Source organism: Entelurus aequoreus, linkage group LG04, assembly GCF_033978785.1.
Source record: "Entelurus aequoreus isolate RoL-2023_Sb linkage group LG04, RoL_Eaeq_v1.1, whole genome shotgun sequence".
NCBI lineage: Eukaryota > Metazoa > Chordata > Actinopteri > Syngnathiformes > Syngnathidae > Entelurus > Entelurus aequoreus.
In genome coordinates, this window is record NC_084734.1 from 24,570,370 (window position 1) to 24,587,446 (window position 17,077).

At 39.1% G+C, this 17,077-nt stretch overlaps 1 protein-coding gene across 2 annotated transcripts in view; it reads left to right on the forward strand.

Annotated features, from left to right (window-relative positions):
- The window catches only part of rad51 (RAD51 recombinase), a 79,869-nt gene extending 68,066 nt beyond the window's left edge, over positions 1-11,803 (forward strand). Inside the window, exon 10 of one of the 2 annotated variants that reach the window (XM_062044414.1) lies at positions 11,134-11,802. In XM_062044414.1, the coding sequence (XP_061900398.1) occupies positions 11,134-11,257 (124 nt within the window). In that variant the 3' untranslated portion in view covers positions 11,258-11,802. Of the gene's footprint in view, positions 1-11,133 lie in introns of both variants that reach the window. The other variant, XM_062044415.1, reaches the window with a different exon arrangement.
- Positions 11,804-17,077: the final 5,274 nt, after the last annotated feature.

A 17,077-nucleotide genomic window follows, 5' to 3' on the forward strand; every position in this document is an offset into this window, starting at 1 on the left:
GAAAAGCGCTATATAAATATAATTCACTTCACTTCACAAGTACTGTACTGTAACACATATTAGACATAAATTTGACTTAATTTAGGCCCCAAAATATTTAGAATATGCGGTATTATGTGATATTGTGAATCTGCAATCTTTAAAGTGTGATGTGATTTGATTTTTGATTTTTATTAAGGATCCCCATTAGCTGATTGCCTCAACAACCCACTAGTCTTCCTGGGGTCCACAATTCAATACAATTACAAGTAAAAGCATATAATTATAACTAGACAATGCAGAAAAAAATAAAAGCATCAATAAGAAAACAAGCAAACAATTTACAGTCACAGAATAATAATTACCATATAAATACATCTACACAATATAAAACCAAACAAATCATCAACGAGCAAACTAATTTAAAGACTCAGATAAAATATTACTTTCATTTTAAAAACCTGTTTACTTTCAATGCCGGTGAGAATTGGAGGCAGTTTATTCCAGAGCGATAAAGATCTATAAATAAAAGATTTCTGCAAAGCATTCTTCCTGGGACGAGGGAGTACAAAATGCCCCTCACTGGACGCCCTGGTATTATGATCATGTATAGTGCTACTGTGAACTATTTGGGCCATGAGAAAAGCAGGAGTTTTACTACCGGTTACTGATTTGAACAATATAAGAGGGTGGTGAGGGACAACTGCAAATCTGATACAACTATATTGACAACAGCAGACGTCAGAATGCATTACCAAATTACTTTGATTATTTTAGGCGTCTGTTAGGTCGAAATTTGCTTGATTATTTGCCATCATAATACCAAGAGTCAAAGCAATAACAAATCTTTTCATGTAATTTTTTTTTTTATCAGTCATACATGCCACAGTTTAAAGAATTGTGCCTATAATTCACGATATTTATAAAAAAACAAAAACCCTTCTGTCTTTTTTAAAAAATGCATTCAAACTCGTAAATGTAAATAAAAGTCTGTTTACAATGGAGCTATTGGGAGCAATGATGTTATTGCGTTTAATGTAACCATAAAACCCAATAAATAACCATCCAAAAAGCGCCAATAATACTCCATTTACATGTCGTGACCTGAATATTAACCAAGTATTAGTGATATTGTTTTCATAAGCGCTAGCGTTAAGGACCTACATTTAGCCGCGCATTGATCAGAGAGAGGCAACTTCATTATGCTACTTACTACAAACCGCATTTCCATATTAGTTGGGAAATTGTGTAAGATGTAAATATAAACGGAATACAATGATTTGCAAATCATTTTCAACCCATATTCAGTTGAATATGCTACAAAGACTACATATTTAATGTTCAAACTGATAAACTTTTTTTTTTTGCAAATAATCATTAACTTTAGAATTTGATGCCAGCAACACGTGACCAAGAAGTTGGGAAAGGTGGCAATAAATACTGATAAAGTTGAGGAATGCTCATCAAACACGTATTTGGAACATCCCACAGGTGAACAGACAAATTGGGAACAGGTGGGTGCCATGATTGGGTATAAAAGTAAATTCCATGAAATGCTCAGTCATTCACAAACAAGGATGGGGCGAGGGTCACCACTTTGTCAACAAATGCGTGAGCAAATTGTTGAACAGTTTAAGAAAAACCTTTCTCAACCAGCTATTGCAAGGAATTTAGGGATATCACCATCTACGGTCTGTAATATCATCAAAGGGTTCAGAGAATCTGGATAAATCACTGCACGTAAGCAGCTAAGCCTGTGACCTTCGATCCCTCAGGCTGTACTGCATCAACAAGCGACATCAGTGTGTAAAGGATATCACCACATGGGCTCAGGAACACTTCAGAAACCCACTGTCAGTAACTACAGTTGGTCGCTACATCTGTAAGTGCAAGTTAAAACTCTCCTATGCAAGGCGAAAACCGTTTATCAACAACATCCAGAAACGCCGTCAGCTTCGCTGGACCTGAGCTCATCTAAGATCAGAATCAGAATAGTTTTATTGCCATTGTTTGAGAACGGGTTCACAAACTAGGAATTTTTCTTGGTGCAAACGTGCGACATAAAACACATATAACATATTTGGTAATAAAAAGAGCTGTAACTGAGCTATCAGATAGACTTAGAAGGGATTCAAGGAATTCAAGGAGCTGCTGTTAGGAGTTATTGTTCATTTGCCTGATGGCCGAGGGGAAAAAACTGTTCAGGTGGCGGGAGGTGTGGGTCTGGATGGAGATGGACTGATACAAAGTGGAAAAGTGTTCTGTGGTCTCACGAGTCCACATTTCAAATTGTTTTTGGAAACTGTGGACGTCGTGTCCTCCGGACCAAAGAGGAAAATAACCATCCGGATTGTTCTAGGCGCAAAGTTGAAAAGCCAGCATCTGTGATGGTATGGGGGTGTATTAGTGCCCAAGACATGGGTAACTTACACATCTGTGAAGGCGCCATTAATGCTGAAAGGTACATACAGGTTTTGGAGCAACATATGTTGCCATCCAAGCAACGTTACCATGGACGCCCCTGCTTATTTCAGCAAGACAATGCCAAGCCACGTGTTACATCAACGTGGCTTCATAATAAAAGAGTGCGGGTACTAGACTGTCTCCCATTGAAAATGTGTGGCGCATTATGAAGCCTAAAATACCACAACGGAGACCCCGGACTGTTAAACAACTTAAGCTGTACATCAAGCAAGAATGGGAAATAATTCCACCTGAGAAGCTTAAAAAATGTGTCTCCTCAGTTCCCAAACGTTTACTGAGTGTTGTTAAAAGGAAAGGCCATGTAACACAGTGGTGAACATGCCCTTTCCCAACTACTTTGGCACGTGTTGCAGCCATGAAATTCTAAGTTAATTATTATTTGCAAAAAAAAAATAAAGTTTATGAGTTTGAACATCAAATATCTTGTATTTGTAGTGCATTCATTTGAATATGGTTTGAAAAGGATTTGCAAATCATTGTATTCCGTTTATATTTACATCTAACACAATTTCCCAACTCATATGGAAACGGGGTTTGCATATCGACATCAACTGCTGAGCTGCTTTCTCGCCTCGGAGCTCGTGAAGTTAATTCGAGATGAAAAGTAATGCTTCTCACCTTGATAGTAGAAGGATGAGGATATATAAACATAGAATTTGGTAAACGTACGGCAGTGACGTTGGTGAGCTGAGGCGCATGTAAAGCATTTCAGCACGCACACACAAAGCGCATACAAGCAGAAACATTTCAAACTACTGGTTAATAAAGAGGGTACGTGAAGCGCAATATGGTGGTATGTTTGCTTCAAAACTCACGATAAAGGTAACGCTTTAAACACAGATTAGCCATGCTGCAAACGGTTCTTTAAAACATGTCTCGCCAAATGTGGCGATTAGTATTGCCAACTTTGCTTCAAATTAAGGTAAACATTTAAATAACAAACATTCAGACCTGTACAAGGTGTTGAAAGAGTGACATGTAATGTAGTTAACTAGCTTCCCTGTTGTGCACATATAGATATACGTAGACGCGCACACTGTCAAATAGGGCCTACGCAAACGAATGCCAGTGAAATGACGAAATTTTTTGTACGATTCCAAAAAATGTTGTTTTATCTTTGACAATGTGTGTTTTACCTACTAAATGTCTTGTGTAGTTTTAGCCATAGTATTGTTTTTAACATTTACTAATAATTGTATTTTTTTTAAAGCACAGATGCAAATTGGCAACCATAAATCATGAAGCATTTAATACAATGTCAATAATGCTTTCTATTTTATTCTAACTTTATCATAGATTATGGAAGGCTATATGTAATATGAAAAATTGTAAATTGTTCTTTACTGCAAAAAAAAAAAAAAAAAAAAAAAGCTCATTGTGTTTAATGCATTTTAATTTCAATTCCAATCTTAATGCTTTAATTCTTGCCTTTGTTTGAGAACGGGTTCACAAACTAGGAATTTTTCTTGGTGCAATCGTGCAACATAAAACACAACACATATTTGGTAATAAAAAGAGCTGTAACTGAGCTATCAGATAGACTTGGAAGGAATTCAAGGAGCTACTGTTAGGCGTTATTGTTCATTTGCCTGATGGTCGAGGGGAAAAAACTGTTCAGGTGGCGGGAGGTGTGGGTCTGGATGGAGCGTAGTCTCCTGCCTGAGGGAAGAGGGAAGAATAGTGTGTGTCCAGGGTGAGAAGAGTCAGCTGTGATCCGACCCACATGCCTCCTGGTCCTGGAGGAGAACAAGTCTTGGAGGGATGGGAGCTTGCAGCCAATCACCTTCTCAGCAGCACGTACGATGCGCTGCAGTCTATTCTTATCCTGGACTGTGGCGCCGGGGAACCACACTGTGATGGAGGAGGTCAGGATGGACTCTATGATGGCTGAGTAAAACTGCACCAGCATCTCGGTCGGCACCTTAAGTTTCCTCAGCTGCCGCAGGAAGTACATCCTCTGCTGGGCCTTCTTGATGGTCTGCTCCCACTAGATGTCCTGGGTGATGGTGGTGCCCAAGAAACGGAAGGAGTCCACAATGGGGACGGGGGTGGAAGAGTCAGTCCGGGTGAGGGGGGATGGTGGTGCTGTGACTTTCCTGAAGTCCATGATCATTTCCACTGTTTTCTGGGTGTTCAGCTCCAGGTTGTTGAGGCTGCACCAGGACGTCAGCCGGTCCACCTCTGTCCTGTAGGCGGACTCATCGCCATTCGAGATGAGCCCGATGAGGGTGGTGTCATCCGCAAACTTGAGCAGTTTTACGGATTGGTGACTGGAGGTGCAGCAGTTGGTATACAGGGAGAAGAGCCAGAGGGAGAGTACACAGCCTTGAGGAGTACCAGTGTTTGTGGTTCGACTGTCCGAGACAATCTTCCCCAGCCGCACGTGCTGTCTTCGGTCTGTCAGGAAGTCATTGATCCAACTGCAGAGGGAGTCGGGCACGCTGAGCTGGTAGAGCTTGTCTAGTAGCAGTCCAGGGAGGATGGTGTTGAAGGCAGAGCTGAAGTCCACAAACAGGATCCTAGCGTAGGTTCCTGGGGAGTCCAGATGCTCCAGGATGAAGTGGAGGGCCAGGTTCACTGCATCATCCACAGACCTGTTGGCTCTGTAGGCGAACTGCAGTGGGTCCAGGAGGGGGGCGGTGATGTCCTTGAGGTGGGGCAGGACCAAGCGCTCAAAGGACTTCATGACCACAGACGTCAGCGCGACCGGCCTGTAGTCATTTAGTCCTGTGATCCGTGCTTTCTTGGAGACAGGGACAATGGTGGAGGTCTTAAAGCAGGACGGCACGCGGCATAGCTCCAGCGAGGTGTTAAAAATGTCAGACAAGACAGGAGCCAGCTGGTCCGCACAGTGTCCGAGAGTGGAGGGGGAGACACCATCCGGCCCGGGGGAGACACCATCCGGCCCGGGGGCCTTCCGCATATTCAGCTTCAAGAACTGCCGGCGTACATCCTCTTCTTTGATGGAGAGGGCCTTTACAGTCCTATGATGTTTTTGGAGTCCTGTGATGTCATTGGAGTCCTTTAACTCCTTTAATGAAGTGCTGGCATTGGTGGGGAGGGTGATGGTGGGGGGAGCATGGCTTTGATGAGCTGAAGGCCGTTCATGATGACAGTAATGTGTGTTGAGGCCTTGAGCGAGAGTCCAGTCATTCAGGGCCTGGGGGGTTTTTGGCTTATAGTTCGTAAGGGCCCTTCCAAACTGCCGCAGAATCATTGGAGCGGAACTGTTCTTGTAGACGGTTAGAGTACACAGATTTAGCTTTCTCCACTTCCCTGTTGAAGTGGTACTTCGCTTCTCTGTATGTACTTCGGTCCCCGCTTCTCCACGCAGCCTCCTTCTTCTTGCGCAGCTGTCGGAGCTTGGGTGTGAACCAGGGCTTGTCGTTGTTGTAACAAACCCTGGTGCGCGTTGGAATGATGCACGCCTCATTGAACTGTATGTATGAGGTCACAGTGTCCGTATACTCGTCCAGATTGTTCGTGGCCGCTCCAATTGCCTCCCAGTCTGTCGTCTCCCAACAAGCACGCAACTCGTCCACAGACTCGGTGGTGAAACACTTAATGGTCCTCATAACAGGTTTAGCCAGTTTCAGTCTCTGTCTGTATGAAGGGATTAAGTGCACCATCACGTGATCTGTTAGGCCAAGAGCAGCGCGCGGGACTGCATGAAAAGCCTTGCTCAATGTAGTGTAGCAGTGATCCAGAGTGTTCTCCTCTCTGGTCGGGCATTTAATAAACTATCTATACTTTGGTAAATAATAAACTATAGTCATTTCAAATGGTAACTTTTTGACTTTAAGAAACACTGAAAGAAATCAAGAAAATAAATGGCAGTAATCCGTAACAGTTTAATTTTTTAGAAATTTATGGAATTACTCAATTTTGAGGGAAAACATTATGGATTCACCCTGTTAATGTTAATTTCCAAAGTTAGCACCTGCATCAGACTCAATGTGTTCATTAGTCTGCAGTTAAAAAGGAGTGTTCACACCTTGGAGAGCTGTTTCACCAGGTAAATTAACATGAATCATGTCTCCGACACGAGAGATCTCAATTGAAGCAGGATTATTAAAATTCTTCAGGAAGTTAAATCATCAATGTTGCAAAATATGTTCATTGTTCACAGTCAGCTATGTCTAAGAACAAAAAACATGGCACTGTTGCAAAAGGCAAGCATACTGATAGACCAAACAAAACATCAAAATTAAAGCAATATATCTTGAAAAAAGAAAATGCACAGCAAAACAAATTAAGAACAAATACGCGGAAACTGGAGTCACCGTCGGTGATCGACTGTAAAAAAAAAAATTAAAAAAAAGTAAATGTGATTTACATACAGAAAAGCTAATCGAAAGCCATCATTGACACGTAAAGGTTACAATGGGCTAAGGAAAAACAATTATTGGACTGTGGGTGAGTGAATGAAAGTCATATTCAGTAATTAATTGTGAATCTGCGTTGGGCAAGGTGATGATGCTGGATGATTTTGTGTGGTGCTGTTGCAATGAAATTTTTGAAGACTGTGAAGTCATTGATGATATAGGGATGCATGTCCGGTAATGGCACTGGGAGATGGCTTTCATTACATCTTCAGTAAATGCACACATTGAAATTTTGGACACTTTTCTTATTCCATCAATTGAAATTATGTTTGGGGATAATATCAGTTTTTAGAGATGAAAATGCATTTTGCCATGGAGCAAACATTATGAAAATCTGCCTTGAAGAAAGATACATAAGGTCAGTGTCATGGCCAGTGTTGGGATAGTTACTGAAAACTAGTTATTTTATTTCAAAAGTAACTCAGTTACTTACACCAAAAAGTAATGTTACTGTGAAAAGTAACTATTTAGTTACTTTTTTTTTTTTTAAACAAAATTTAAGGCTCCCATTAATGCCCTTTTAGCCTGAATTTCAGTACTGTTATTGCACTGGAGAATAATACAATCTGTTGATCAACTTGACATGCATTTGCATCACTGAACTCTGCTAAGCAATGTGGTCTACATACAACACACAAAGACAAAGATATGTTTCAAAGGGCCAATTTATTTTGGGCCAGAACAAATTGACAAATCTATTTTAAATAGCTGCAACATAACATACATAAGTAACAAACGGCATAATAACATGTCACAACATAGCTGTAAACCTGGCTTCACCCAAGGAAGGCATACATGACATGATTATATGTCATGTCACTATATACAGCACACATACTGCTATACACACACGCCTAACCAGGCCTTTTTTTCTCTCAAGGAATTGTGAAATAAAATCATATCTTCATGAGATCAACACTGTACTGAAGCCCAGAACACTCTACACATTTCCCCAGTTTTAGTTCAGAGAAAAGGAAAGATTGGCCTGGCCCACTAGGATCCCTCTTTGTTTGTGAACTTTATAGTCCATATATTTAGAGTGATGTGATAATCAAACACTCTAGAAGTCTAGAATGAAAGAGTATATAAGAGAATTGACAGAGTGGGTGTACCTTCAGTGCTGAATGATGAGCAGAGGCAGAGTTTTGAGTGTTTTCTTTCGCTTGCTTTCCATGTTTATGTACTCACTGTCCACTGTGTCCAGCTGCCTGAAATCGTGTGACTCCACTGTAGAAATAGCCTGCATGTCTTCTAGCACATAAGGCGCAATGGCTCTATCAATGTTGTCCTGGCTAGCAGTCCCTCTGTTAAAATCCAGCCGCTGTGTGTCTCTCTTTACTAGCTTCGTCGAAGCATGTTTCTTTTGTAGCTGTTTCAGCAGATTTGAATTGCTGCTTTGGGCAGTAGATGGGATCTTTGATCCAAGACACAAATTACATTTAACTAAAATGTTCTTTTCTTTGTGCTCGAGAAAAGAAAAGTAGTGACAATATCTCCATGTTAAGAATCTCCGCTTCGGCTCCGCCATGTCTTGTTAGTAAACACAGACACGCCCCACACACACACGCACACACAGCGCGCCTCTTCCTTGTGACACAGGAACATTCAGAAGGACGACACCGCAGCAATAAAACACACTCAGATCTTCTCAGTTTTTAGCCGATACCATATAAAAAAATAACGTAAAATAACGCAGTAACGCATCATGTAGTAACGGTAACTGAGTTACTGAATATAAAAAATAACGCATTAGACTACTAGTTACCGCGGGAAATAACGCCGTTACAAAGTAAGTTACCAGTTAGTCCCAACACTGGTCATGACCTGCAAAAAGTCGAGATCTCTATCCAATTAAAAATCTGTGATGGATCACAAATTGAAGAAAATGGTCCTCCGGCTTCCTCCCACCTCCAAAGACATGCCCCTGGGGAAAGGTTGATTGGTAACACTAAATTGGCCCTAGTGTGTGAATGAGAGTGTGAATGTTGCCTGTCTATCTATGTTGGCCCTGTGATGAGGTGGCGACTTGTCCAGGGTGTACCCCGCCTACCGCCCGAATGCAGCTGAGATAGGCTCCAGCACCCCCCGCGACCCCAAAAGGGACAAGCGGTAGAAAATGGATGGATGGATGGGTCATGACAAGACTCCAACCTGCAAAGCTGATCTGACAACAGCAGTAAGGGAAAGTTGTAGCAAGATTGATGAGTACTCAGAACAATTTAGTTGATGAGCCCTGATTTACTGTAATACAAATGAGTGAATTGTTTTTAATTGCTGGTTTACTTGTCAATGATGCCGTCTAAATTGTTGTATATGAGCGAATTATTCCTACATCACTAAATAAAGTATGAAAAACTGTTTGTCTGGATGTTTTGAATGAATAAGATCTAGGCAGATATACTTAATGTTATCTACCGCTATTTGTTATTGCTGTCTTCTGACGAACAAAACATATCTGTATAATTTTTTTACTCTGTAGTAATTCCATTGTGTATACAAAAAAGTGTTAGTGGTCAAAAAATACGGCTGTTAATAACCACCTCTCCACCGGGACCTTCCACAGTCTTTGATGCGCTTGTGTCATCCATCCATATATTTTCTACCGCTTGTCCCGTTCGGGGTCGCAGGGCATGCTGGAGCCTATCTCAGCTGCATTTGGGCGGTAGGCAGGGTACACCCTGGACAAGTCGCCACCTCATCACAGGGCCAACACAGATAGACAGACAACACACTCACATTCACACACTAGGGTCAATTCAGTGTTGCCAATCAACCTATCCCCAGGTGCATGTCTTTGGAGGTCATGTCACATTTAATTGTCTTCTTTGAGAACATTTTGACACGTTTTAAACAGGAATGTTTTTTTTAAATGTACTTTTTTTAAATATTGCCTTATTTATTTACATATCTTAAATGTTTTCCTTGTTGGCATAAACAAAACAAAGTCAAGCACAATCAGATCAAGGTGTTTCCATTTGTTGGCAGTGTAGTTCTTGATTTAAAAATGTTTTGCAAAGGCTGGCGTGACACTTTTATCACAACGGCAAAAATGGTAATCAGCCAAAAAATTACTTGAATTTGAATATGTTCTTTCATTCAATCCAAAGTGCATTTGTGGGACTAAGCACAAAAGACTGTCTAGTTGAGTTATTTTAAAATGAGGAATACACTCAGAGATGTCCCATAATAGCTTTTTTTGAAAAATATCCGATATTGTCCAACTCTTAATTACCGATTCCGATATCAACCGATACCGATATATACAGTCGTGGAATTAACACATTATTATGCCTAATTTTGTTGGGATGCCCCGCTGGATGCATTTAACAATGTAACAAGGTTTTCCAAAATAAATCAACTGAAGTTATGGGAAAAAAATGCCAACATGAAGTGCAAAGTGCATTATTTTTTTTAACGTGCCTCAAAACAGCAGCTTGGAATTTGGGACATGCTCTCCCTGAGAGAGCATGAGGAGGTTAAGGTGGGTGGGGTTGGAGGGGATGGGGGATGGGGGGTTGAGGTGGGTAGGGGGGGTAGGGGGCAGCGGGGGGTGTATATTGTAGCGTCCCGCAAGAGTTAGTGCCGCAAGGGGTTCTGGGTATTTATTCTGTTGTGTTTATGGTGTGTTACGGTGCGGATGTTCTCCCGAAATGTGTTTGTCATTCTTGTTTGGTGTGGGTTCACAGTGTGGCGCATATTTGTAACAGTGTTAAAGTTGTTTGTACGGTCACCCTCATTGTGACCTGTATGGCTGTTGACCAAGTATGCATGGATTGAATTGTGTTTGTGAAAAGCCGTAGATATTATGTGACTGGGCCAGCACACAAAGGCAGTGCCTTTAAGGCACGCCCCCAATATTGTTGTCTGGGTGGAAATCGGGAGAGTTTCAGGAGAATGGTTGCCCCGGCAGATATTCGGGAGGGGCACTGAAATTCGGGAGTCTCCCGGGAAAATCGGGATGGTTGGCAAGTATTACTGGGAGACGCAACTGCTCTGTACTTCTCCCTACGTCCATGTACCACTCCGTACAGCGGCGTTTTAAAAAGTCATACATTTTAGTTTTTGAAACCGATACCGATGATTTCCGATATTACATTTTAAAGCATTTAATCGGACATCTCTACACTCAATATAACATACTGAATGTGTAACACCATCCATCTTTGTCATCAATAAGCAGTATTTTAGAAATGGTTTTAAGATTTGTGTTCTACTTGGTCTGTAAATGGGTCTTATTGGTAATTACTCCAAGGAGCCATGCCGATTGAATATGTATTCCTTGCAGGCTGTATCTTCGAAAAGGTAGAGGAGAAACAAGGATCTGCAAAATCTACGACTCACCTTGTTTGCCAGAGGCAGAAGCCATGTTTGCCATTAATGCCGATGGAGTGGGAGATGCTAAAGACTGAGGAAAACCGTCCAAACACCTTCCCACCAATATCAATGACTGCTGTGACCTGTACAGTACTACAAAACTGTTACTTGTGAAAGTTCAGTTCAGATTGAGTAACAATGAAGGTTCAGGTAAGACAAGGCAATGAACACAAGAGACATTTACTGATTCACTTCTTAATATATATTTTTTGATCAGTCTCAATTTTTCATTTAAAAAAAGTATCTGCTTTCTAGTAACATGTTTATATTTGTAATAGAGCAAGTTGTCAAAACAGGTGAACTTAAAGTTGCAGTATATGAAAATTGAATTTAAGTGTTTGTGTTGACATTTTCTGTTTTTTCCGGGCGTATGTTTAGTTTCATTAACAACTACTATATGTTAATGGTGCTACCAGCCGTGTTATTGTGTATTAATGTTACTAGCTTTTGTGCGAGTTTAACAGGTAATCTTGCTTCACTGTATGTAAAAACAAACTATTATAGCATCAAGCTAATAAAAGACTTCACAGTACAGACAAAAGATTAAAGGATTTTAAAGTGTGTTTTACATTTGTTGCATGGTTTTGTAGGTTTTTTTTGGCCTGCTGCAATATCTAAAAATACAATCAAACAAAAAACCTGGAAAACTTGAAAAAATTGAAACAGTGCAATGTAATGACCAGATTTATGAAATTAAAAGTTAAGACTAATAGCTGGGTGTGGAACAGTACACCATAGTCAGGATTCGCTTCATACAATGATTTTAATATCAAAGGTTCATTTTGGGTACAGTTTAAGGTCAGAATGGAAAACAAAACTTGTTACCGTTTGTGTAAACAGCTTTAATGATTTTAAAATATAAGCACAATGGAAGTTCATAATTAAAATAATGTATATGAATAGTACATAACATTTATATATACAGTACAGGCCAAAAGTTTGGACACACCTTCTCATTCAATGCGTTTCCTTTATTTTCATGACTATTTACATTTCAGATTGTCACTGAAGGCATCAAAACTATGAATGAACACATGTGGAGTCATGTAACTTAAACACAAATGTGAAATAACTGAAAACATGTTTTATATTCTAGTTTCTTCAAAATAGACACCCTTTCCTCTGATTACTGCTTTGCACACTCTTGGCATTTTCTCGATGAGCTTCAAGCACACCTATGTAGTGAAAACCATTTCAGGTGTCTACCTCTTGAAGCTGAAAAATGTGGACTGTGAAAACTTTAGAACAATAAGTTAAAATAGGGCTTTGGAAAACTGAGAATTCCTGGAATTGTTTTGATCTAGTATCGGAAAACGGTAGTTTGATTGTCCAGGATGAGTGGAAGTTGTGGAAAGGTTAAAATCAGGTGAGAATAATAATAATAGATTTTATTTGTAAAAAGCACTTTACGTTGAGCAAACAACCTCAAAGTGCCACAGTGTTAAAAAAGAAAATAGTAATAACAATAATAATAAAAGATAATAAAAATAAATAAAATATAAAACTAGAAACAGCCCAATAGCTAGAACCAGCATGCATATCTATAAAAATCTATAAAAAGGCTTTTTTAAAAAGATGGGTTTTTAAGCCTTTTTTTAAAAGCATCCACAGTCTGAGGTGCCCTCAGGTGGTCAGGGAGAGCGTTCCACAGACTGGGAGCAGCGGAGCAGAAAGCCCGATCTCCCATAGTTTGTAGCTTTGTCCTTGGAGGTTGGAGGAGGTTAGCCTGTTTGGAGCGGAGGTGTCGTGTGGAGGATTTGGGGTTGAGCAGTTCTTTAAGGCAGACGGGGGCATTTCCATGGAGGCACTGGTGAGTTAGTAAGGAGATTTTGAATTCAATCCTGAGTGGAACAGGAAGCCAGTGAAGGGATTTGAGAGTTTGTGTGATGTGGTCATATTTCCGCAATCTCATCAGGATCCTAGCAGCACTATTTTGTATGTACTGCAGCTTCTGAATGTTCTTGCTGGGGATTTTCTTGTCGGAAATATGGGAATTGCAAAACAAATTCTACATTTCTGTTTTTTTATATCAAGATGGGGTGCTGAGTGTACAATAATGAAATAAATAAAATATATGTTTTTAAAATTTTAGCTAATGAAACAAAGAATGAACAATTTAAAGGAGTCTGAATATTTTCCATACCCACTGTTTGTACGTGTATGTATGTATATATATATACAGTATATGTATAAATATATGTACACCGTATATGTATATAGTGTGTGTGTATATGTATTTACAGTGTATATATATAACCCCTAACTTGTGGTAATCTGAAATTTCCTTGCTCATTTCTGTTGTTGTCTGCACACCATGTTCACTCTCTCTCTCGTCCACAGTATGGAGTGCAGCTGGCGCAAGGCAGCAGCACACACCTGACATAGATTAGAAGCAGCCTATTTAACCTGGCTGCTGACGGCCTGTGAGCGCCGGAACTTTGTCACTGCTTGCAACCTGTTGGTCGGGCCAGAGAACTCACTAGTTCGTCATGTGCCATTCTTCTCAGGTTTGCCTGTATTATTCCTAGCCTTGTCTAGCGTTTTTATTTTGTACTTTATCTATTTACTTCTTTTATGAAGTATGTTTTCCTAGCCTTGTCTAGCGTTTTTATTTGGTACTTTGTTTTTCTATTAACTTCTTTCATGAAGTATTTTCCTAGCCTTGTCTAGCGCTTTTAGTTTTGTGTTTTTTCTTAGTAGTTTTTTACATGGTGTGTTTTTTGTGTTTACCACCATCGCCTTTGTTTTGCTACTTTGTGCTTCCTCCTAAATAAAAGGAAGAACAATTGTATACACAATACGTCTCTGCATCCTTGGGATCCACCTCACCAATTCCTAACATAACTGCTCCTAATAATTGTGGTTAGCAGCTTCCTAATAGCAGTATTCCACAATTTTGCTGTTCTTAATCCACAATAAAAGTCTACTCTATTCCAGCAATTTAATAGCACAAATGTTCACTTCCTGTCCTCACTTTGTTATACAATTGACATCAGCGTAATACAACAGATCTCGTAATAAATAGTAAAGTCAGTTATGATTCTCATATGGGATGATTGTCTAATTTTCAATAAAGATAAAGATGTTTATCAAAATTCTTCTCCTTGTACTTTGTAAACACTTTTAGTTTGCGCAGCCTCTTAAAAATGGATCATATTAGTACATTGTTTGACTTACCGTATTTGCTTAATCTATTCCATAATTTAACACTAAAGGTCATAAGTGTTGTACATGCATACAAATGTTTTAAGTTAGATTTCTCTCTAAGGTTATATATCTCTATCGTTGAGATGAATTGTATGTATTTGAGTAGCAGGTTATAATTTGCTTTGTGCATAATTTTATAAAGATATGTACAGTGCGTTCGGAAAGTATTCACAACGCTTACATGTATCCACATTTTATTTGATTCATTTTTGTCTCAGAAGCTAATAAAAACATTTGCAATAGAAATGAACAAATGAAAATAGTGGTTTGATTAAAAAAAATTGACTATCTTTGGGCCTTATCAAAACTAAAAGAATGTTGGTTAATAGTGGAAAAGGTGTAGAATTACCTCAACTCTGCTTCTTCCTACCCCTTTAGACATTTAAATTGTGCAAATGTCAACATGATGTAACTTTGTTGCGCTAGTTCAAAATAAACTAAACCCTTAACATTAAATTTTCATCCATTATAACAACTTATGTAATGGATAGGTATGTTTAAAAATATGTATTTGTTGATTTTAATACTTTAAGATTTGTTCTGTTTTATCAAATTAAATTAATATGTTACGGTCACGACTAACTCCATAAAAACTAAGGCCTCTGATTTGCTAAATTGATTTTACTGTGGATGGTGGTAGCCACGACTGTCCTGCACTGATTTGGGCCCTCAGAAAAAGTCAATGCTTTTGCTATCTTTGTAAAGGCAGACATGAAAAATCTCTTTAGTTAAATCTCATGTACAGAAAAAAATAATTGTGTAATTAATCAGCGTATAGCCATGATTAATGAACTATTTTTTGTGATTTATCACATGAGTTAACTCGTTATTTTGACAACCCTAATATGTACAGTATACCTCTAACTTAGGGATGTCAAACTCGTTTTCATTTAGGGCCACATCGCAGTTATGGCTGCCATCAGAGGGCTGCTTGTAACAGTGACTAATGTATGAATTTGCCTCTGGATTTCATTATTAATTATATAAATTGTTTAAAGTAGACTGTCGATTTTACAGTAAAAAGTTAACATTTACAAGATTTTACTGTACAATATAGTGTTTTTTGTTTTTGTTTTTTACAACATTTTACGGTAAATACAAAAACAGTACCACTGTTTTCGGGGTGGGGGCTTTACGGAAAAAGCTGGCAGCTTAGTTGCCAGATTTTTTGTGTTAAATTTACATTGGTTTTTACAACATTATATTGTTAATGGAAAAACAGCACAAGTTACTGTATATCCGCCTGTCGATCTCATGATCCAGTCTGCCCTCACTTGTGAATAAGACTCTGAGGTACTTGAACTCCTCCACTGACTTGTAGGTGCTGATTCCCATCCCTGTCGCTTGACACTTGGCTGCGAACATATTTACATGACCTTGTTATTGAAATTAAGATTACAAAAAAAAGAAACTCACTGTGACGATTAATACGAACATAACTGCCGTAAAACAGGTTGACAGAAGTGATGTAGGCTTTGCGCATGCATGGACTGGTCTAGTGAGCTAGCAAAACAAGAAGTGGTCAGTGAACAATGGGAGGGACACGCTAAACAGACAATCACATAAGAGTATCAACTATCAAGTTTGGTTGCGCCGTCTTCCTGTCTCGCTGTTGATGTTCTGCATCGAGTGAGAGGAGAAATTACAAATGAGTGCTACAGAGAGTGAACAAATTGTCGATAAAACTGTAAAAGTCACCTTGACAGTATGGAAGTCTTTTGGAATTTTATTAAACGGACCGTAGTCTTTTACCATGCTAATGTTTCCTTTTCAACCCTCGTCCGTTCCTCATTCGGATGTATGGAAACAACAGGTAGGAACTAAACTGCAGGATTGTATGAATACAATAAATAACAAAATATAACATGTGCCACTTTAAAGTAAACATTTGGTCCAATGATATTTCAATAATTACTGCATAACATAAATTCATTACCATACTTAAATAACAATAACAGACCAAATTAAATGTTACACAGACCATGTAACTTCCTAGCAGTAAATGTGCTCTTCTCAGGTTTCTCTGTTTACATTTTCACACTTTGCAGTCTTGGCCAGGTCACTCTTGTAAAAGAGATTTTAATCACAATTAGTTTTTTTACCTGGTTAAATAAACGAGAATGGATGAATGAAGGAAGGAAGGACAGCAACTTTAAAGGATGAACTAGCGAGCTAGTGCCAATGGTGTGTGTCGCCAGAGATGGCTGTGTAACATCAATACTGTGCGATCGTTTTTCATACACAAAATTGTAGATCACGAAAGAAAAATTTTATTTAGCGTGTATATTGGAGAACAGTCTTTTTTTTCTGCTATTCTGCTGTAAGTAGAAAGTTGGGTACTAACTCAAGTAGTTGCAGTTTACTATTAAAAATGAAGGACAAAGAACAAAAGTGTGAGCAGTCAAGTGAGCAACAACTCAATATAGGGACACTATTACTCTGTCAAAATGTCTTCAAATAGATTTGATGATTCAATTCGCAGCATTCTGATTCGACTATATGGACCTCACAGTCAAATTGTCTATTAATATCCCCCCAATCTCCTATTACGTTCTTCTTTTGATATTAAAAAAAATGTTTGTGTGCAGACAAATATTTTTAGTGAGTGAGATAAAACCTTCTCTGAGAGCAGTAGCTGCTTGCTCGTC